Source organism: Spermophilus citellus, assembly GCF_964194105.1.
Source record: "Spermophilus citellus genome assembly, chromosome: 3".
Classification (NCBI taxonomy): Eukaryota; Metazoa; Chordata; class Mammalia; order Rodentia; family Sciuridae; genus Spermophilus; species Spermophilus citellus.
In genome coordinates this window covers 213,055,015-213,073,321 of record NC_138184.1, presented here as the reverse complement: position 1 = coordinate 213,073,321, position 18,307 = coordinate 213,055,015, and the positions used below count along the sequence as shown (strand labels likewise).

The following is an 18,307-nucleotide window of genomic DNA, read 5'->3' as shown; positions in this document are numbered from 1 at the left end:
GCACGTGGTACCTGCTACGCCCAAGGTGGCATCTATGAGACTGAAGTTTCTTGTGTCCACAGGTCTGTGAGCGTGTCGTGGGTGTGCCAGCCTGGCCCTCCTGCAGGAATGGCTCTGGTGCTTCTCCCTGTGGACACCCTGGAAGGTGTTGTGCCCTGGTCTTGGTCACTCAGCTCAGGGAATCACCCTCAGAGTTCTCAGGGGAGCTTGATGGCCTCAAGGGGCCCTGCCCTCCGGGAGCTACACAGTCTCAGTCTCACGCTGGAGGTGAACTTGGGGGCCCTTGGCACAGTGGGGGCAGGTCCACGTTTCCTCAAAAGCCACACTGAGGAAACCTTGAACTCCCCAGGCTCTGTCTCCTGGAACCCTTCCTTTTGCAGATGCAGTTCCTTCCATGTTCAGTCCCAGGGGTTGTATGTCCACCTTGGTCATCCCCTTGACCCTGCAGGCTGTGGGGTAAGGCTGCCTGGGTTGGTCTCTCATCTCCTGCGCTCACTGTGAACCATGAGCAAAGAACTTACCCCACCAATACCTGAGTTTCTTAATATGTGAAATAAGGATGTGAAGGCTTGTTTGTCATCAAGAGTAAATTATACCATTAAACAATACCGGGATGGTATTGGAGTTCTACAGAGTTGAAGAATAAACACTAGAGCACGGCTGAGGTAAGCAAGTGAGCAGGAATTTTATTAAAAGGAAAGTGAGAGCAGGATTCAGAACTCCTCAGCACAGGGACAAGAGTTTTCCTGTGCTCCTTCTTTTAAGGGCACTTAAGGAGAAGCTGACAAGCTCTTCTTGATTGGCTTTTGATTTCAGTTGTCCCGCAGTGGGCGTGGCTGGATCACAGATGTTGCAACCGCTTTGGGAAGATGGAGACTCGCCCTTTCTGGTAAAGAGGAGCTGTTTCTTAACACGCAGGGCCAAGTCACATGGCCATTTCCTGCTTGCCTTCCTGTTGACTTTCATTAACCCTTCCCCACCCTCCGTGCCTAGCTGTTTCTGTGGCAGTAAATTAGCACAAAGCAAGGAGGGGGAGGCACAGTTAGGAAAGCTCAGCTCCCTAGGGGCTTCCGACTCTTCCTTCCTCCACAGCCTGAGGCAGATCATCTTCTCCCTCCTCAAACATCTTACTGTTGGTTTTTTAGGGCTTCTACTTGGACCCATTCCCACTGGCTTTTCTGTGGGTTCTGACTTGTGTTTTCCAAAACCTCAGTAGCTAGTGGCACCTATTCCAGAAAATTCTTCCATCATGAGTAACTTCAACTTTGGCTTGCTTTGGATTTTGTGGGTTGGGATTTATTAATAGGTTGGTTTTATTTTGCTTTGCAGTGCTGGGGATCCATTTTAGGGCCTTACCCCAGGGTTGGAAGGTGCTGTACCACTGAGCCACATCCCAGCCCTTATCATGAGTTTTTGAGGAGGGTCTTTCAAGTGCTCTGTGCAGGAGAAGAGCCAAACTATACCTTGCTGGACTTCATTCATAAGAGGAGCGTTATGGGAGGTTCGGGGTCTTAAAGAGACAAGTCCCCAAGGGCTGGAAACTTTCCCCTGAGTCTTGTGATGTTACAGGCAGGAGTCAGGATTGAGTCACATTCCACAGAGCTGAAGAAAGAACACCACAAAATCTGAAGTGAAAAGCAAGGAATTTTATTAAAAGGGAAGGTAAAAGTGATAGACCCAACATGATCTTTTTTTTTCTTTTAAATTGGGCATCTCGCCACAAAGCCATGAAAAGATAATTTCGGCTTTACTATAAATTACTGCAAATTCTGAACCTGCTTGGAATGCCTGCCCATGCCTTGAACTCACCCATGCCTGGCTCTCTGACCAGATAGCAGCCCTCTCCGAAACTTTAGTGACACCTCACAAATCTTGGCCTTCCCTGGCCAGACAACGACCCTCTCTGAGGCTCTAATGGTCCTCATAAATTCTGACGTTGGGGCCAGCAAAAATGTAAACTACCATTAGTGTGATGCTTGTCAGAGTTCTGTTATCTGTACCCCCCTTTGTGTAACTTTCTGGGCTATAAAGCTGGGCTGCAGGAAAGCTGGGGTGCTGTCTTGTTCCCGCCGTTTTGGGAGGGAGAGGCAGCCCGGCCGGTGGAAATAATAAGCTTGCTTTAATTTGATTTTAATTGGAGTTAGTGGTCTTTTCTTGCGTCCTGGTCTAACAGAAAGAAAGACTCAGTGTGCCTGAGAGGGGCAACAGTGTCCTTTAAGTCTTACAGTGTTCCTTCTTTTAAAGGTGCCTAAGGAGAACTTGATAAGCTCCTTTTGATTGGTTCTTGATATACATATATATTTTTAGTACTGGCAATTGAACCCAGGGGCACTCCACTACTGAGCCACATCCCCAGCCCTTTTTTAAATATTTTATTTAGGGACAGGGTCTTGCTAAGTTTCTTAGGGCCTTGCTATGTTGCTGAGGCTGGCTTAGAACTTGCAATCCTCCTGCCTCAGCCTCCCAAGCTGCTGGGATTACAGGCATGTGCCATGGTGCCAGGCAGTTCTTGATATTTCAATTGTCCTTCACTGGCATGGGCTGGATTACACAGTCAGATCTCTGTGAGATGAAGATTTGCACCCTTTGAGAAATAGGAACTGTTTTAAAACACGCCGGTTCATGTTAAGTGGCTGACCCCTGCTTGCCCTCTTGTCAACCTTCCTTGTCTCCCTTACCTACTCCACTGCCTATCCTTTTCTATCTCATTCCCTCCTCCGATAGGAAAACCCTTACTGCTGTAAGGGAAGCTGGACAATGACTGCTCCAGCTGCTTCAAGCTAAGAGGTGTCAATGAGTGGTTAGCAGTTGGAGTTTCCCTAAGGGACAATGGGGTTGACCAAGAGGCTCATGGTAGAAGTCATCTTGGAACGATCATACAGTAACTGCTAAAGGAGTCTGGCTGTTCCTGCTGTTAAGGGGCATTGAGGAGCAGCCTTGGTGGCTTGTCCAGTGGTCCCCCGTAGATGTCCATGGGAGGCTCCTTTGTGTCAAAGAGGAAGAGATTTTGTTGTCGATAAGAGACAGGAGTCTGTGTAGTGAGTGTGGTTTCAATTACTCTGAAGGACACCAGGTATTCAAGGGATGATGCAGCACCTTACCAGTTAATACCCCAACACTATGATTAAAAAGTAACCAGAGCATATCCAGGTTTGCATTCCCGTATTTCATAAAGAACTTCCATCCATGGCCATAGTGAGGTCTGGATTGGACAGGGGAACTTTGGAGTTCTCCCGGGGACTGAGTAATCTATGGCTAAGGCTGGTTGACGATCATGTTCAGAGTTTCCTTCTAACGATTCTGGAAAGTGGCTGGGTTTAAATCTTTGCAAGTTTTTATTAGAGCCATCCAAACTTCTAGAAGCCAGGATTGGTATTTTAGAAGGCAGCTGAGAACCATACCTTCCTTTAGTACTCAGAATTCCTGAAAGATCATGAGAAATGGATACAGTAAGATGCCTTCCTAGAGTTATCCTAATTGCCTCAGGGACCAGCAAGGTTACTGCAGCCACTACTGGCAGGCCACAGGGCCCTCCTTGAGATTCCGTATCAAGCTCTTTGCTGAGATATGTTACTGGCTGTTGAGCTGGTCCACTTCTTTGTGTGATCAGCCCTAAGGCTATTCCTCCCCTTTTACTCACAAACAGATTATATTTTTGCTCTGTAGGCTAGCTGAGAGCCAGAGCTTGAAGTAAGGCCTTCTTTAGGGCTTTGAAAGCTTTAACATACTTTGGTTCTCATATAAGGGTGTTTGTCCCCAATGTTAGGTTTTTTAGGAGTTGTTAAAGGAATCTGGCTATTTCTCCTACCCAGGGATCCAAAGCCTGCAATATCCAGTTATTCCCAGAAATCCTCTGAGTTGCATGTGGTCTAGGATAGTTGGTGTTATCCTGTAGGGGCAATCCTTTCTTCTCATGTCTGTGGATTCCCTGAGACATTTGTAATTCCAAGTATTGAACCTGAGGTTGGCATACTTGAGCTTCTTCTTTGAGACCTTATGCCCTCTATCAGCTAAATGATTAGAAGCTCTGTAGAGGCCATTTGACATTCTTCCTGGGTGGTAGTACATGGGAGAATGTCATCCCTATATTGGAGGACAGTTACAGATGAGCTGTCCTTGAATTCTACTAGATCCATGGTGAGGACCTGTCCTAACAAGTGGGGCCTACCTCTGAATCCAGGGGTAACACTGTCCAGGTTAACTGAGATCCACTGCCTGGCTCCTCAAAGGCAAACATATTGTGACTGGTTGTCTAGGGGTACACAGAAAGACATCCTTTACATCTAATAGAGTGAACCATGTGGCAGAATCTGGGATCTCAGATACAAAGTATAAGGGTTGGAGGATGACCGCAGGAGAGAGGGAGGTGACTGCTTTATTGATTATCCTGAGATCTTGGTCTAGGCACCATTCCCCACCTGGTTTCTGGACTCCCCAAATGGATGTATTGTAGGGGCAATTGCAAGGCACAAAGAGTCCCTGTTGTTTAAGGTTTTGAATGATTTCCAGTAACCCTCTCTTTGCCTCTGGGTGCAGGGAGTACTGTCCCTGGTGTGGGAAGACAGAGCGGTCCTTCAAAGTTATTATAACTGGAATTGTACTCTTTGCTCACCCAATTTTTCCCTCAGTGGTCCATACTTCAGAGTATATATCACATTCTAATAGAGGTAGACATAATGACCCTGGGGTCCCAAATTCATGGAAATGGAGACCTGAAATTTTGAGAGTATATCTCTTTCCCAAAAGGAGTAGGCACTCTGGGACTATCAGAAATGCATGAGAAAGCATCCTCCATTCCATTCACAGCTTAACAGGGGGGTAAAATATCTAGTGATAGGCCATCCAGACACCCCTTGCACAATCATGGTATCAGAGGGAAGGGGCTCAGGATAAGGGACAAGTACAGAGAAGCTGGTGCCAGTGTCCAGAAGGAAGCTGACTTTTTGGCTCTATACCGAGAAGCATACCCAGGGTTCCTGGGTAGTAATGGGTGTCACTAGAGTCATTAAGGTCGACCCTGGTCCCTCCCCTTTGGTCCTTGTTGGAGGAATCTGAACCATGAGAGCCTGCACCCCTGGGGACATTCATTCCTCCAGTGATTGCAGGGCCTTGACAGATTGGATAGGGCCTTGACGGGGTCACCAAACCTATTATCGCATGCCGGTTGGTAATGTCCCTCCTTTCCAGTGGAAACAAGTTCCTTTTGTGATTTGAGTTCCAGTCCATTTATCTCCTTTAACACCCCACAAGCTGCTCCCTCAGGGCCAGGACCAGTACTTCAGCCTTCCTTCTGTCTCTACTTTCCCTTTCCTTCCTCTCCTCCTGATCTCCATTAGGAAAGACGGATGTTGTGATTCAGAGGATATCATCTGACTGATCAGGGCCATAAGCCAATTTTTGTAACTTCCTCCAAATGTTTGGAGCTGACCAACTAATAAATTTACCCTCTAAAATTATGTCTCTCTGTGTGGATTCAGGATCCACTATGGTGTGCTTTCTCAATGCCCCCCTGAGTTTCTCCAGAAAGGTTGTGGGGTTCTTCTGAGGGCCTTGATGGATTTCAGATTGTCTTAGAGTAGCTGGTAGGCTTCTGCCTCAACCTTCTGAGACCTTCAAGGACCAGAACCTAAAAATGTCTCATTTTCTAATCATCCTGTTCATTGTTTGGTTCCCATTTGGGATTGTTCCTAGGAACTGCCTGTACCCCAGATGGATACATTTACTTTTCTGCTGTGCTGCAGGGACACAGCTGAGATGAACATCATCTCCAAAATGCTTAGCTGCCATTAAGAGTTCCCATTTCATTAGAGGTCAAAATTTGATTAAGTAGTAACACAATATCCCTCCAGGTATAACTGAGCATCTGACAGTTTGGAACACCTCAATGTATTTATCTGGAAGCTTTGAGAACTTTCCTAAGTCCATCTTTATTTGCCTCAGGTCTTGAAGAGAAAAAGAGGAACATACACCTTGGTTGACCCAAATTCCCCTCCTGGCTTTTCCTGAAGCAACAATATGCTTTGTCCTCTTGTAGGAGAGGATGTGTGAGGTCCTAGGTAGGGAGGATGCCAGGGCTGTTGGCAGGGGTTAGTAGGGTGTTATGGTTTATATATTAGGTGTCCCCCAATGTGTAAGACAATTTATGAGAGTTTACAGGTAAGGTGATGGGGTTAGGAGAGCCTTAACACAATCAGTGGATTAATTTCTGATGGGGAATAACTGAGTGGTAACTGAAGGCTGACAGGGTGTGTCTGGAGGAGGTGAATCATGGGGAATGCCTTTGGGGTATATATTTTATCCTTGTTGCATGGAGCTCAATCTCTGATTCATGATGAAAGATCTTGGGCTTTTCCCCACCCACGTGCTCTTCTGCCATTATGTTCAGCTCACTTCAAGGGCTGAGGAATGGAGTTGGCTGTCTGTGGACAGGGAATGAGTCCTCTGAAACCACAAGTAAACCACAAAATAAACTTTTCCTCCTCTAAAATTGTTTCTCTCTCTCTCTCTCTCTCTCTCTCTCTCTCTCTCTCTCTCTCTCTCTCTCTTTTTGGTACTGAGGATAGAACCCAGAGATGCTTATCACTGAACCACATCCCAAGATTTTTTAAATATTTTATTTAGAGACAGAGTCTCCATAAGTTGCTTAGGGCCTTGATAAATTGCTCAGACTGGCTTTGAACTTGTGATCCTCCTGCCTTAGCCTCCCGAGTGGCTGTGATAATATGTGCTACTGCGCCCAGCTTCTTGTCAGGTCTTTTAGTTACACCAGTGAAAAAGCTGAATAAAACATAGGGGTTGGGAATTCTTGGGGTATTTCTGACTTCTGCCCTCATAGGTGTCTCCTCAGACTTCTCTTTCATTATGGCAGTAGTCGTAGCTGGGTCTAGCTCACACTGCTGACTTAATTTGGGGTTCTCCTCAGAGAAAATAGCCCTGAATAGGGAATCTCAGACCATCTTCCTTCCCTTACAAAACAAACTAACCTGCCAGGTAGCATTCAAGTTTATACTTCCCTCTGGTGGCCATAATTCTGCACTGGAGCCCATCGGGTCTGGTGGCCATAACCTCAACTGAGATTACACTGGCAGCAGAAAAAAATCAAGCTCTTTTTCATTAGTGTCTGTAAATTGAACATGTCCCAATTTTTCAGTAGGCAGGCCAGTGGTGAACTTGGCACTACCTCTGAGGCTGAAGATCCCACCTGGATAAGAGCAAACAGAAGTCTGGTGTCTGCTCCAGAAGAACTGAACTCTCCTAGGGCCGTCTCCCTGAAGAGCTTCTCAGAGGTTGGCTATCCACCCCTCTAACCCTACATGACTCACTGGATTTGTTATCACCTTACCAGCTAAGTTGTGTAGGTCTTAGTTTCCACATGACAAAGATCCTAGGGACAAGCCAGGCTTCGAGGACCTTCCTGGTTTCCTCTGGCCACTACTGGACTTCCAGATATGATGGCTGATAATTAAATGTCAGCTAACAGTGGGATGTACTCCTCTGCCATGGGTGTCTACGAAATTGAGCCTACGGAGTATGAAATCTCAGGTCCAAGGAGACTATGTAAGACCAGAGTCATCAAGGACACAGGATAATTTTAAAGGGGGTTTTTCATCTACAGTCAGGATCCCAGGGGTTCTAGAAGGACAAAGAGAGGAGGTTTTCTCAGGGGACATTATGTCTTCCTCACAGAGAAATTTGAGGAAGAATTTAAGTCACAGACTGTGATCTGGCATCTCTGGTGGACTTGGAGATATCCACAGGGACAGAGTTCAGCTTCCTTCCAGAGAGGGAATGAGAATGTGTCTCCCTAGATCCCTAAGGAACAAAAAGAGATGGGTGCCTCCCATGCACTTACAGACAAAGAAATCGGGGAGGCACAAGGGGGCCACAGAAGCAGCGAGAGGGGTGTCTTTGGCAAGTGTGGAGCCCTTCAATATTGAGAAGAGGGATCCCAAATCCATCCCTACAAACAACTCTGCATAGTATATACCTCTTCTGCAGATGGACCTTTAGCTATGAGGGAAGCCCTCAGGAGGATTGAGTGTGAAGAAGGTACCAGGGCTCATGTGAGGTGCTGGACTAGTGGCACGTTCCTCTGCTCCATGATCAGCCAACCACCCCAGGATACCCAAGGGGCTGTTGGGAATCAGGGTCAGAAGAGGGGCCTTTGAGAGTCACAGAAGAGCAGCCTTGGTGAGAATCTCAGTTGTTTCTCAACTTCACCCAAATCCTGGCATCCAATGGCAGACCAGGATCAGGGCCACTGTCTACTTGTTCCAGGCACACCCCAAGCCAGGGTAGAAAAGTAAGAAACTGTTTCACAAGAGCCCACCATGTCTGACCCTCAGGGCAGGTGATTGGGGACTACAGAAACCCAGAAACCTATCACTAAGACTCACTAATTACTTTTAAATGACTGATGGGTACCCAATTTTCCTCCAAAGTTAGTGAAATCAAAGATCATCAGGAGCAAATGACTTACTTCACTGGGGGATTGGGGATCCCAGATGAGCTCCCAAGATGGTACCGGCAGGAGTCAGGGTTTATGTTACAGAGAGTTGAAGAATGAATACTGCAAACGCCAAGGTAAACAAATGAGCAGGAATTTTATTAAAAAGGGAAATGAAAGAAGCACTCAGAACCCCTGGTGCAGTGTACCTGGAAGGGGCTAGAATTCTCTTTAAAAAATAAAATGAGTGCCCTTTAAGTCTTACAGCATTCCTGTATCTGTCTATCGATCCATCTATTTATTTGTTTTAGTACCAGGAATTGAACCCTGGAGTACTTAACTACTGAGCCACATCCCCAGCCCTTTTTATTTTTTATTTGGATATAGGGTCTCACTAAATTGCTGAGGATGGCTTTCAACTTGCCATCCACTTGCTTCAGCCTCTAGAGCCGCTGGGATTACAAGTGGGTACCACCAGGCCCGGCTAGCATTCCTTCTCTTAAAGGCACCTAAGGAGAAGTTGCTAAGCTCCTTTTGATTACTTCCTGGTATTTCAGTTATCTTGCACGGGTACAGGCAGGATTACTGTTTCTCTCCTGCAGATGGAGAGCAACGCCTTTGAGGAACAGAAACTGTTTTATGACATGCTGGGGCATGTTGAAATAACCCTTCTCCTGCTTGCCCTCTTGTGGACCTTCACTGTCCCTTCACTCCCCCGGACACCTGTCGTTTCCTTTCAGTGAGACCCCTGCCTGGGTAGCTGCTGCTCTGACAAGAGATAATCGCCTTTCCTTCATTAATCATTGTGATGATTTCCATTCTAGCTCAAAAAATTTTTCAGTTTAGAAAACTTCTCAACCTCCCTGTTCAATGCAGACCCTCCTCCTCCCACGCCTGTTCCCCCTTTCCTCCTGAAGCCTGGTTTCCTGCGAGTTCTCTCCAGCCATGCCCTGGCCAGCATGTGCTCTGATTTATGTCCTTGGTGCCATGGGGATCATTAACTTCTCTGTCGCACATATCAATTATGAAAGCTTTGCCACTGCTGGATGCACCTCGGTCCCCTGAGGGAGGAGGCTGGAGGGGATGTCTGTGACAGAGCTACATGCCCCTCCCTCCCGGGGCCCCGCCCTCTGCCCTGAGTCAGGCTTTGGGAAGTTAATCCCTCTGTCTGGCAGCTGTGTCGCCTCTTGGTAAGTGTTCTCTGTCCTGCTTCCCCGGGGGAAGCCAGAAGGAGAAGACCTACCTTGCCATGGACTCTGGGGTCAGCAACTGTGGGCACGATGGCAGCTTGGTGAGTGCTGGTGGAGATGGGGGGGAGAGGAAAAGGGGAGCAGGAAGGAGGCTGGGGAGTCCCAGGGAGGTCCTGCTGCTCAGGTTCAGATTAGCAGTCGGATGGTAGCTCCCTCCCTGCTTCCAAGCTCAGCTCCCTCAGGGCCTGTCACGTCAGGTGACCATCACAGCAGACAGAACTTTCCTGAGCACTCCTCTGTGTGTGGCAGGAAGCAGTGGGAAGAGGAGGAAGGCTGGATTTCCCAACTGTGCTGGGTCCATGCTGTTGGCTTTCTCTTTGCCTCCAGGCGGCCTCTGTTGAAACTGAGTGTTGTTTTTCTGGGTTCTCAGCCTTGGACTTTCTCTTTTAAGAGGTTTTTCGGATTCCAAGGCTTGGGAAGGAGTGAGGACAAAGAGTCAGAGAAGAACTTCCACTAGAGGGCGATGCTTCGGAGGCACTGTCTGAATGAGCTTCCTCCTTGCAGGCATCCTGGTCCTGTTGGAAGGGTGAGGGACTGTGGCTCTTCACTGTCCAGCACCCTCAGGCTTCTCCAGCCAGTCCTTGAGCCCCAGCCCCAGCACCCTTTCCAACCTATGGTGGCCACGTAAAATAACAGGGCGGCCTGAGAGGAAACTCTGTGTTCTTGTTACCACCCACTGCAGGGCCTTAAGAGCCTCTTCCTGGAGGCCAGGGCTGTGGCCCTAACCAGGAACAGCCAAGGGATCTGGGGACCCTGGCCATGGGGAACCTGGGGAACCTGGGCTATGCTCACAAAGTGTTCCCTGGAGCCCAGTTGCCAGGCCCTGCCCATTGCTGGTCAGCGTTCTGTAAATGGTGCTCAGTACTCGCTTCTGAGAAAGCTGAGGGGTACTGAGAGAAAAGCTCCTCAGCTGGCCTTACCACAGGATTCCTTCTGTCATTTTTCTCAGAGAAACAAAAAATTCAGGGGGATAAGTTGAAGACTCCATTCCTCCATTTCCTGAAGGCTGTGGTGTTTCCTAGAGTTTGGGCTTCCATGAGGAACCCGGAGAGCAGTGGTTCTGGGCAACTGTGCATCTCCTTTTTAGTGGGTTTGGAGCAGGGCACCAGGTAAGGAAGGACCCTGAGGCAGGATGCTGAGGTCACAGTGGGAGAAACCTGGACAATTCATCTGAGCGTAGGTGAACGGAGGTGTTAGGTGGGGTCTGGACCCTGGGAGAAATGAATGGCTGTGTCAGGTACACATGGTATCAGAGAGCAAGGGGCCCACCTCACCTGGGGGATCGTTGCTGCTCCCACTGCAGCAGAGCCTCCTCTTGCTTGTTCTTCTACTCCTGGGAGGCTAAGGACCACCCAGTACCCCGAGGGCCACAGCCTTGGGCAACTGCCCCCCATACCTGCAGATGCAGTGGATTACTATGCAGACACCTTGTGACTTCATTGATCCTCTGTCTCCTCTTCTGTCAATGGAGACAATGAGATGGTTGTGAGATTCAGAGGAGAGGATGCACTGGAAGATCTTTGTAACTTGTAACCTGCTGTAAAACGCCAAGGCTCAGTAGATGTCTCTTTGGATCACATCTTCCAGTGAAATTACAGTTCACATGTTGAATAGAGAGCTGTACTGTCAACGTGAAGAGGTTGTTGGTGCCCGTCCTTTTGTACCGTTGCTCGTTGTTGGAGTGTTCTTCATGAAGAATCCATTCTTCCTCCAGGAAGGGGCTCATTGGCTTTCTTCTGCTGCTGTGTGGGTCACATGCACAAATGCCCTCAGAAGAGGCCTCTCCCTCCCCTCCCTCACTGGAGAATTCCTGCTCTGCAGTACAGGTGTCCCCTGTTTCTGTGGATGTCTAAGACGCTCAGGGTTCATTTCTGACACTCAGACTCTAAGTCTACTGTGTCCCACGGTGTCCCTGCTGGTTTTGTTTCTATGACAGACATCTTTCTATGGGTGACTTAAGGAAGTTTACAACAAAAGATGTATTTATAAACAGGCGAGGAAAACAGACACCAAGTGCCACAAAAGGAGAGGGAGACCATTGTGTTTGGGGACAGCTGCGTATCATTGAGGTCAAGGGGTCATTCTGGGGCTCCGTGCTTTCCCCCAACACTAGCTGATGGCTTCATGGAAGTGACATATGTTTTTCCCAAGGGAGAACCAGGTGTCCTCAGGGAAGACAAGCTTTTCCAGCTGTAAGTTTTAAACTTTTTCAAGTAGGATTTCATGGAGGATCAATTTCCCAAACAGTCGTTTTAAAGCCAGTGCAGATGTGATTTCCATAAGTGTCAGATGGCCTATATTGACATAAAGACGGAACTTGGGAATTCAGACTGGTGACAGTCTGATGTTGGTCTCCACTCTTCCTTTTCTGGAAAAAGGACAGGTTACAACCAGTTTTCCCAGCCAAGGTTCTTTCTTCCTTTTGCCCTTCCCCTTCCTGGGAATTCTGTGAGGTCATGGGAGAAGATGGAGTGAACTCGCTGGGAGGACAGACAGCCGTAGGGGCCACAGCTCATTCCTTCGTGGGCTCAGGACGTGGCGGCAGCACGCAGCACAAAGCTCACACTCTGATACCTCTATGACTATTCCAGATTCTAGGTGGGGGGATGAGGCTGGGAGAGGTGAAGTCGTGTGCTGAGGGTCATTGAGCTGGGAAGTGACAGAATCACATCTGTCCAAGTTCTTTTGTATTCTGCCTGCACCTCTCTGAGTCACCGTTCTAGAATCAGTTAATCAATCAATCAATTATCAATCAATCAGCCTGTGTCACACATCTTTTCTCTCCTTCTCCTCCTTCTCTTTCCTGTCTGTTTTTCTCTGCTGCCCCTTACAGATTCCTGCATACCCCTTATGAGAAGTTCCCAGAAGTTCACCACTTCCCGCAGTTCATTCCTCTGTATTTAGCCCAATGCCGATTCAATTGGAAAAACAGATTTTTTTTTCTCATGTGCAACCAGGTACCAAGCATCATCCATATAGCCTTCCAAGACAATTACTAAATACTTAAGTAGAGGGTAGCATATATGGCGTGGATATGCTGGACAAAGGGATGATTCACTTCCCAGTAGGATGGAGCTGGAGAGTGTGAGATTTCTTCACACTATTTGGAACAGCATGCAATTTAAAACTTACAAACATTTTGTTTATTTCTGGAATTTTTCATTTAATATTTTTGCTCTATAGTTTTACCTTGAGTACTGAACGGTTGGAGATGGAGTCCCTGGGTAAGGAAGGGGTCTCTGTAAAATGTTCCCTAGGGATAGTTCTGACCTTAAGAATGTGGGACAAACACCCTGCTTTTGATCTGGCAGTTTCCTGGACTTCTACTTCATCTAAACAAGTGGCGAACTCACTGTATCTACTGCGACTTCTGCAGAGCAGAATCACAGATCCACTGGGTTGGATAGGCACTGTTCCCAAGGCCTTAGGACTTTTGAAGGCCCGTGACAAAATTTTCATTTCTTTTAAAATTAGTTGAAGGGAATACACTTAAGATCAAAGAAAATATTTTATTATATTAATATATTCCTCTTTATACCTATGTAGTCCCCAAATATAATTTTAATATTCTTTTAAGTAGGAAGGAGCCCATAGAATCAAGGTGCCCAGCACCTGCCTATCAGTGTCACAATATGGCCCTACTCTAGAAATGTTCTTGGAGGCTGGACTGAAGTACAGGGTACTTAGACCTGGAGGTGGGCATTGGAGTGGATGACTTCAACATTCTTTCCAGAAATGTCTCCATGAGATACCTGTAAGAGTTTAGACCCTGCCCCCATGGTCTGGCCAGGGACCAGGGTCCCCCTGTGGACACTTCACATAGAGTGGCCGATCTTCATGCTAGTGGCCTTGACACTTCTGGCCACACCAGAGACAATGCTTTCATATTCCTACAACCCATGGTCAGAGGCTCGGCTGTGGGCCTCATCCCATATTCAAAGCCCTTCCATTTAAGGAGGTTAATAAACACCATAGCTAATATTATTGGGTAGGTACACTGCTCCTGGCACGGATTATGTGGTTCTTCCTGCAATATGATTTTCTAGCCAGGTGAGGTGGCACATGCCTATAATCCCAGCCACTGGGGGTTTTGGGGCAAAAGGATGGCAAGTTCAAAGTCTTGTTTCAAAATAAAAATGTCTGGGGATGGAGTTCAGTGGTAGAACTCTCTTGGATTCAATCCCCAGTACTGGAAAATTAAATTAACTTTCTCAACCATCTGTGAGGGAGGAGTTAATTCTTTTATATAGATAAAATAACTGAGACTTGAAAATCTTACTAGTTTGGCCAAGGCTAGTAAGCTCTACAGTCAAGGAGTAGGAGAGAGGGTCTACAATTCAGAGTTAATGTTGGTTAAAATGGGGGGAGTCCAAGTTGGCTGTTGACACTAGATCCTTCTGTGTGAACTGCACTCCTTTACCTTGGCATGTTACATTCAGTGAGCCTGTCTACACTGAGCACAGGAACTGCACGAGAGACTGGGGTTGCAAAGGCAAGGAAGGCAATTTCAGTAAGTTCTTCCTGATATTCACAACCAGGAAAGAACAAGGATGGAAACCGTCCATTATGATAAACACACTCAGAACAAGGCTTTGGCAATGGAAGCACATGCAAAGTACCATGAAGGAACCTACCATCTTCTAACCTGGAGGTTACCACCTTCTCCCCCACAGAGCTGCCTCCTGTCTGCCAAGGCTTTGGGTAAGGCCTGCTCTCCCCTTGCATGGCTCCAGACTTGACACAGAAGCTGGGATGCAGATGCACAATATAGGAAATCTCAGTGTGTGGAGTCTGATCTTATATCACCTGCTGACTAACATTATCCCTTCCCCACTGCCTCTGGCCCTGGGAAGGCAGTTCTTCCATCCAATGAGAGTCAGAAAATGTTCTTGTTTCTTCTTGAAATTCTCACATGTGTCCTTCTCTTGTTCCTAGCAGACAGATGATGGAGTGCTCAGTTTCCACACTGACGGCCAGGACACAGAAAAGAATGGACAGTCTAAGAGTCCCAGTAGCCAACTGGCCTATGGCGTTTTGGACATCCCACCATGGTATCTCTGCATCTTCTTGGGGATCCAGGTAATGCCACTCTGCAAGCATTAGGTCCCAAGAGGCTCTGCCTCCCAAGTTACCAGGTCACACAACCAGGTCAAACTGGTCAACACCGCTGACTTCAGCTAGCATCATATCTTCCATATGGTTGACCTTCAGGGGAACTCAATCCCCTTTAGTCTCCCTCTCTCTGGGCATTTGGGGATAGAAATGTGTAATTACAAAAGGATTCTTCCTCATGCTGAGCTGACTGGTCACATCAGTGACCCTGACTGTTCCATTGTTCTCTGGAGTGGGGTCAATAGCTTGGTTAAGTCTACATCATGTAGATGAAGTCAGAGAAGTGCTAGGCTCAACAGCTTCCTGGTGCCACCCTGCCTAGTGGCACAGCACCTGCCTAGTATATGGGTAGGTGATGAGTTCAGTTATCAGCCCTGAAAAGGGAGAAAAAGAGATTTGTTTGCTAACAAGAGGGAGTTGACCCTGATAATTGTGGTCATCCCTTGTTGTTGGGCATGATATGAGGTAGGAAATGAAACACTGGTCCATGTTTGGACAATCTTGTGTCTTGTATTGACCTGAATGGTGGAGGTCAAGAACATTGATAAGAGGCCATGAAGGATGAGACATCTCATGTCATGTATCCCAAAAGGACTTGGGAGCAATGGCAAGGATTGTTGAAGGGCACCTACATACATATCGACATTTCTTCTCTGGAGCCCCCACTCCTCTTCCTTAAGGGGCAGTTCACCCCTCACTGATTATGGTTTGTTGAAGTTGTCAGGTTAATCAAGGAAAGAAGAGTGGGCGACTTTTCTTTTAGTGGGAGTTCAAAGTCTGCTCTGCTTCCAACACATATCTCATCCCACCATCTTCTGCTAAAGACCAGTGCTCTTCATACTGGTTGGATTATTCCAGAACATTCAAGGAGGGGATTAACCTCACTACATAATCCTCTGGTCCTTTTGAGACATTGCTTGGCATGGTGACAGGAGCTGGAACTGTCCCCTTAAAGAATACCTGGCCTTGGATTTCACTCCCATTTTCCTTCCATTGCTATTTCCACTCATATGGCTGGAGAGATGTGGGGGTCCCTGTCCCTAGGTGCTGTGGCCCAAGGTTCTTCCTGGCACCCAGGCCTGACCCATCTTAGGCAGGGGACACCTACCTCCTGTCCTTCTCAAAGGGCCAATCCCGTGTCCTGCTGGAGTAGTACACTTTCAGAGACTCCATTTTCCCTGAGGGTACACGGGGTATGGAAAAACAGGCGCATGCAGTGTATAGACGATTTTAGTTTTTTCTTAATATTCTTAAGACAAACTAATTTTTATCTGGTCTAATTTAGCTCACATTGAGATTTTGGATCAAACCCCAACAAAATCAGAACAGAAGAATGTGCCTTATTTTGCCTCCTTTTTGTGTAGGTCTGGCTGTTTTGTGGACAGGAGGAGTGCTAGGGACAGGCAGGGGCAGGTGTTCTGGGCCTTGTGTCTTCATTCCACCTAAGGACACCTTGAGGGAACTCTTCAAGGAACTGCCCCTCACAGTGAGCTTTTAATTTCCCTCCTTTCTTCCTCTCCTCATTCCTTGTTTATTCTTTGGCCCAGCAGCTAACTTTTGTAACCAAAGCAAACCCAGCCTGCCTACTCTTCCTTCACCTAGGCCCTATTCTTATAGGATGAGGTAGACCCCACTCTACTGGGTGAACCTGCAATGGTACATTTGCTGCAAATCAGAGGGATCCTGTCAGCACCCACAACATGCTGAGGTTCTGGTCAGTTAGTTGCTCGGCTACCTTGTCATGGGGGATAGGGACGCGGAATCAACACACAGACTCCAGGAGCTGGTGAGAGAACTGGCTGGAGACCCACCTCAGGTCGTCTTCCAGTAGCTCAGTTTATTTTTGGAATGCATACAATTGTTTTAGGGTTCGAGTGCAGTGTGCCCCTCAATCATACATGAGCAAGATAGTATCCATAAGCCAATCATCTGATGCCTAATGTAACCACACTATGAAGATGCTCTAAATATTGCTATCATCAGGAAGGGTCTTTGTCCCTAGGGAGGGGGTTTCTAAGTTAGAAGTTCTATGTGGAAGCTCCTGGCTACCAGTCTCCTGGCCTGGCAGCTTGGCAATGCTAACACAAGTGCTAAGGATGTGGTTTCACTAATGGCTCCCTAGAGCAGAGCATCCCATCCTGCAGGCCTTCCTATCAGACCTGAAGGAGTGCAGATTCTTCAAGCACTCCGAGCTGCTCATAGCTGCTAGCCGCTAGCTGGAAACTGAAAGTTATTCCAACAACAACAGGAGGCCCTGTGACTGTGCCAGCAGAGGCATGGCCTAGCTCAGCAGAGCATGGGAAGGATCAGAGCAAAGGAAAGAAGCAGGTGGCTTCATGCGTCTTTGTTCTCAGAACATTTGGCTCAGTGGTCAGATTTTTGGGTGGACACTGGGGATTGAACCAGAGCTCACTCTCTCACTGAGGTACATTCCCATTCTTTTTTTACATTTTATTTTTATTTTGAGACAGGGTCTCTCTAAGTTTCTGAGGCTGGCCTTGAACTTGTGATCCTCCTACCTCAGTCTCTCTAGTAGCTGGGATTAAAGGCATGTGCCAGAACACCTGGCTCCATGGTCAGCTTTGTGTGGGGATTGAAGCCACACACTGGCCACTTGGTGTGGCTCAGATCAGAAATGGCCACAGCCCATGAAAACCCCTTAAGACCTGGTCATTGTTTCTGCTCTGGAGCTAGAGTGTGTGAGACAGTGGCCCATTCATACACTGTATTGATTGCTTGGCCCCCTATCAACCTACCTCCTCTCCTTCTAGCTATGTGTCTATTTATATACTCTATCTCTAACTGTCTTCTATTTATCTCCTGGCTATTACTCATCTACATCTAATTTACCCTCTGCATAACTGAGGCCGTCAGCTATGAGCTCTGTCCTGTCCTGAACTCTGGGTCTAACTCTGTCCTTTCAGGAGACCTCAAACAGCCATGGGCCAGTGGCTCCAAGTGAATGCTCAGGCCTTCCTTGTCAATGGCTCTCACTGTTGCGTCATGGAGTGAGGAGCCCCTTGCTATGTTCTTATTCTTAGGCCCTCATTTGGTTCCTGTTATGTCCTCCTGTGCTTGTGTTTCTGCCTCAGTTTCTTTCCTAGGATACCAGTTCCTGGTTCCTGAGCCCTGCTCTCACAGCCCAGTTCCTCTAGTGGGGTAACTGTTTCCCATGCCTAGTTTGGATGTTTGCCCCTCACTCATGGCTGGACCCCTGCAAAGCTCTTGAGACTGGACCTGGGCAGGGCATTCTTGTTAAGGGTAAGGTTGTACCCTTAGTGGGTATAGTCACAGAATTCACACACTCATGTCCTGTCTCTGTCCACAGCACTTCCTCACAGCCCTGGGAGCACTAGTAGCAGTGCCACTCATCCTTGCCAAGGATCTGTGTTTGCAGCATGACCCCCTGACTCAGAGCTACCTGATCAGCACCATCTTCTTTGTCTCTGGCATCTGCACTCTCCTGCAAGTGCTTTTTGGGGTCAGGTAAGTAAAACTA

The 18,307-nt window shown here is 47.5% G+C and overlaps 1 protein-coding gene and 1 long non-coding RNA gene across 7 annotated transcripts in view; one reads left to right on the top strand and one right to left on the bottom strand.

Annotated features, from left to right (window-relative positions):
* Positions 1-694: 694 nt before the first annotated feature.
* Positions 695-10,121, bottom strand: LOC308643122. Of its 2 annotated transcripts, none has more exons than XR_014020704.1 (3): positions 9,690-10,121; positions 8,480-8,569; positions 695-1,625 (listed from the first exon to the last, which is right to left on the bottom strand). It is a non-coding gene; the product is annotated as an uncharacterized lncRNA (long non-coding RNA). The 2 variants fall into 2 exon arrangements; XR_014020705.1 differs by having other exon boundaries at positions 695-1,602.
* The window catches only part of LOC308643118 (solute carrier family 23 member 2-like), a 60,421-nt gene continuing 51,556 nt past the window's right edge, over positions 9,443-18,307 (top strand). For 2 of the 5 annotated variants that reach the window (XM_081282850.1, XM_081282848.1), the window contains exons 1-3: positions 9,445-9,737; positions 14,632-14,775; positions 18,137-18,294. In XM_081282850.1, the coding sequence (XP_081138976.1) occupies positions 9,696-9,737; positions 14,632-14,775; positions 18,137-18,294 (344 nt within the window). In that variant the 5' untranslated portion in view covers positions 9,445-9,695. Of the gene's footprint in view, positions 9,738-14,631; positions 14,776-18,136; positions 18,295-18,307 lie in introns of all 5 variants that reach the window. The other 3 variants (XM_081282846.1, XM_081282849.1, XM_081282847.1) reach the window with 3 other exon arrangements.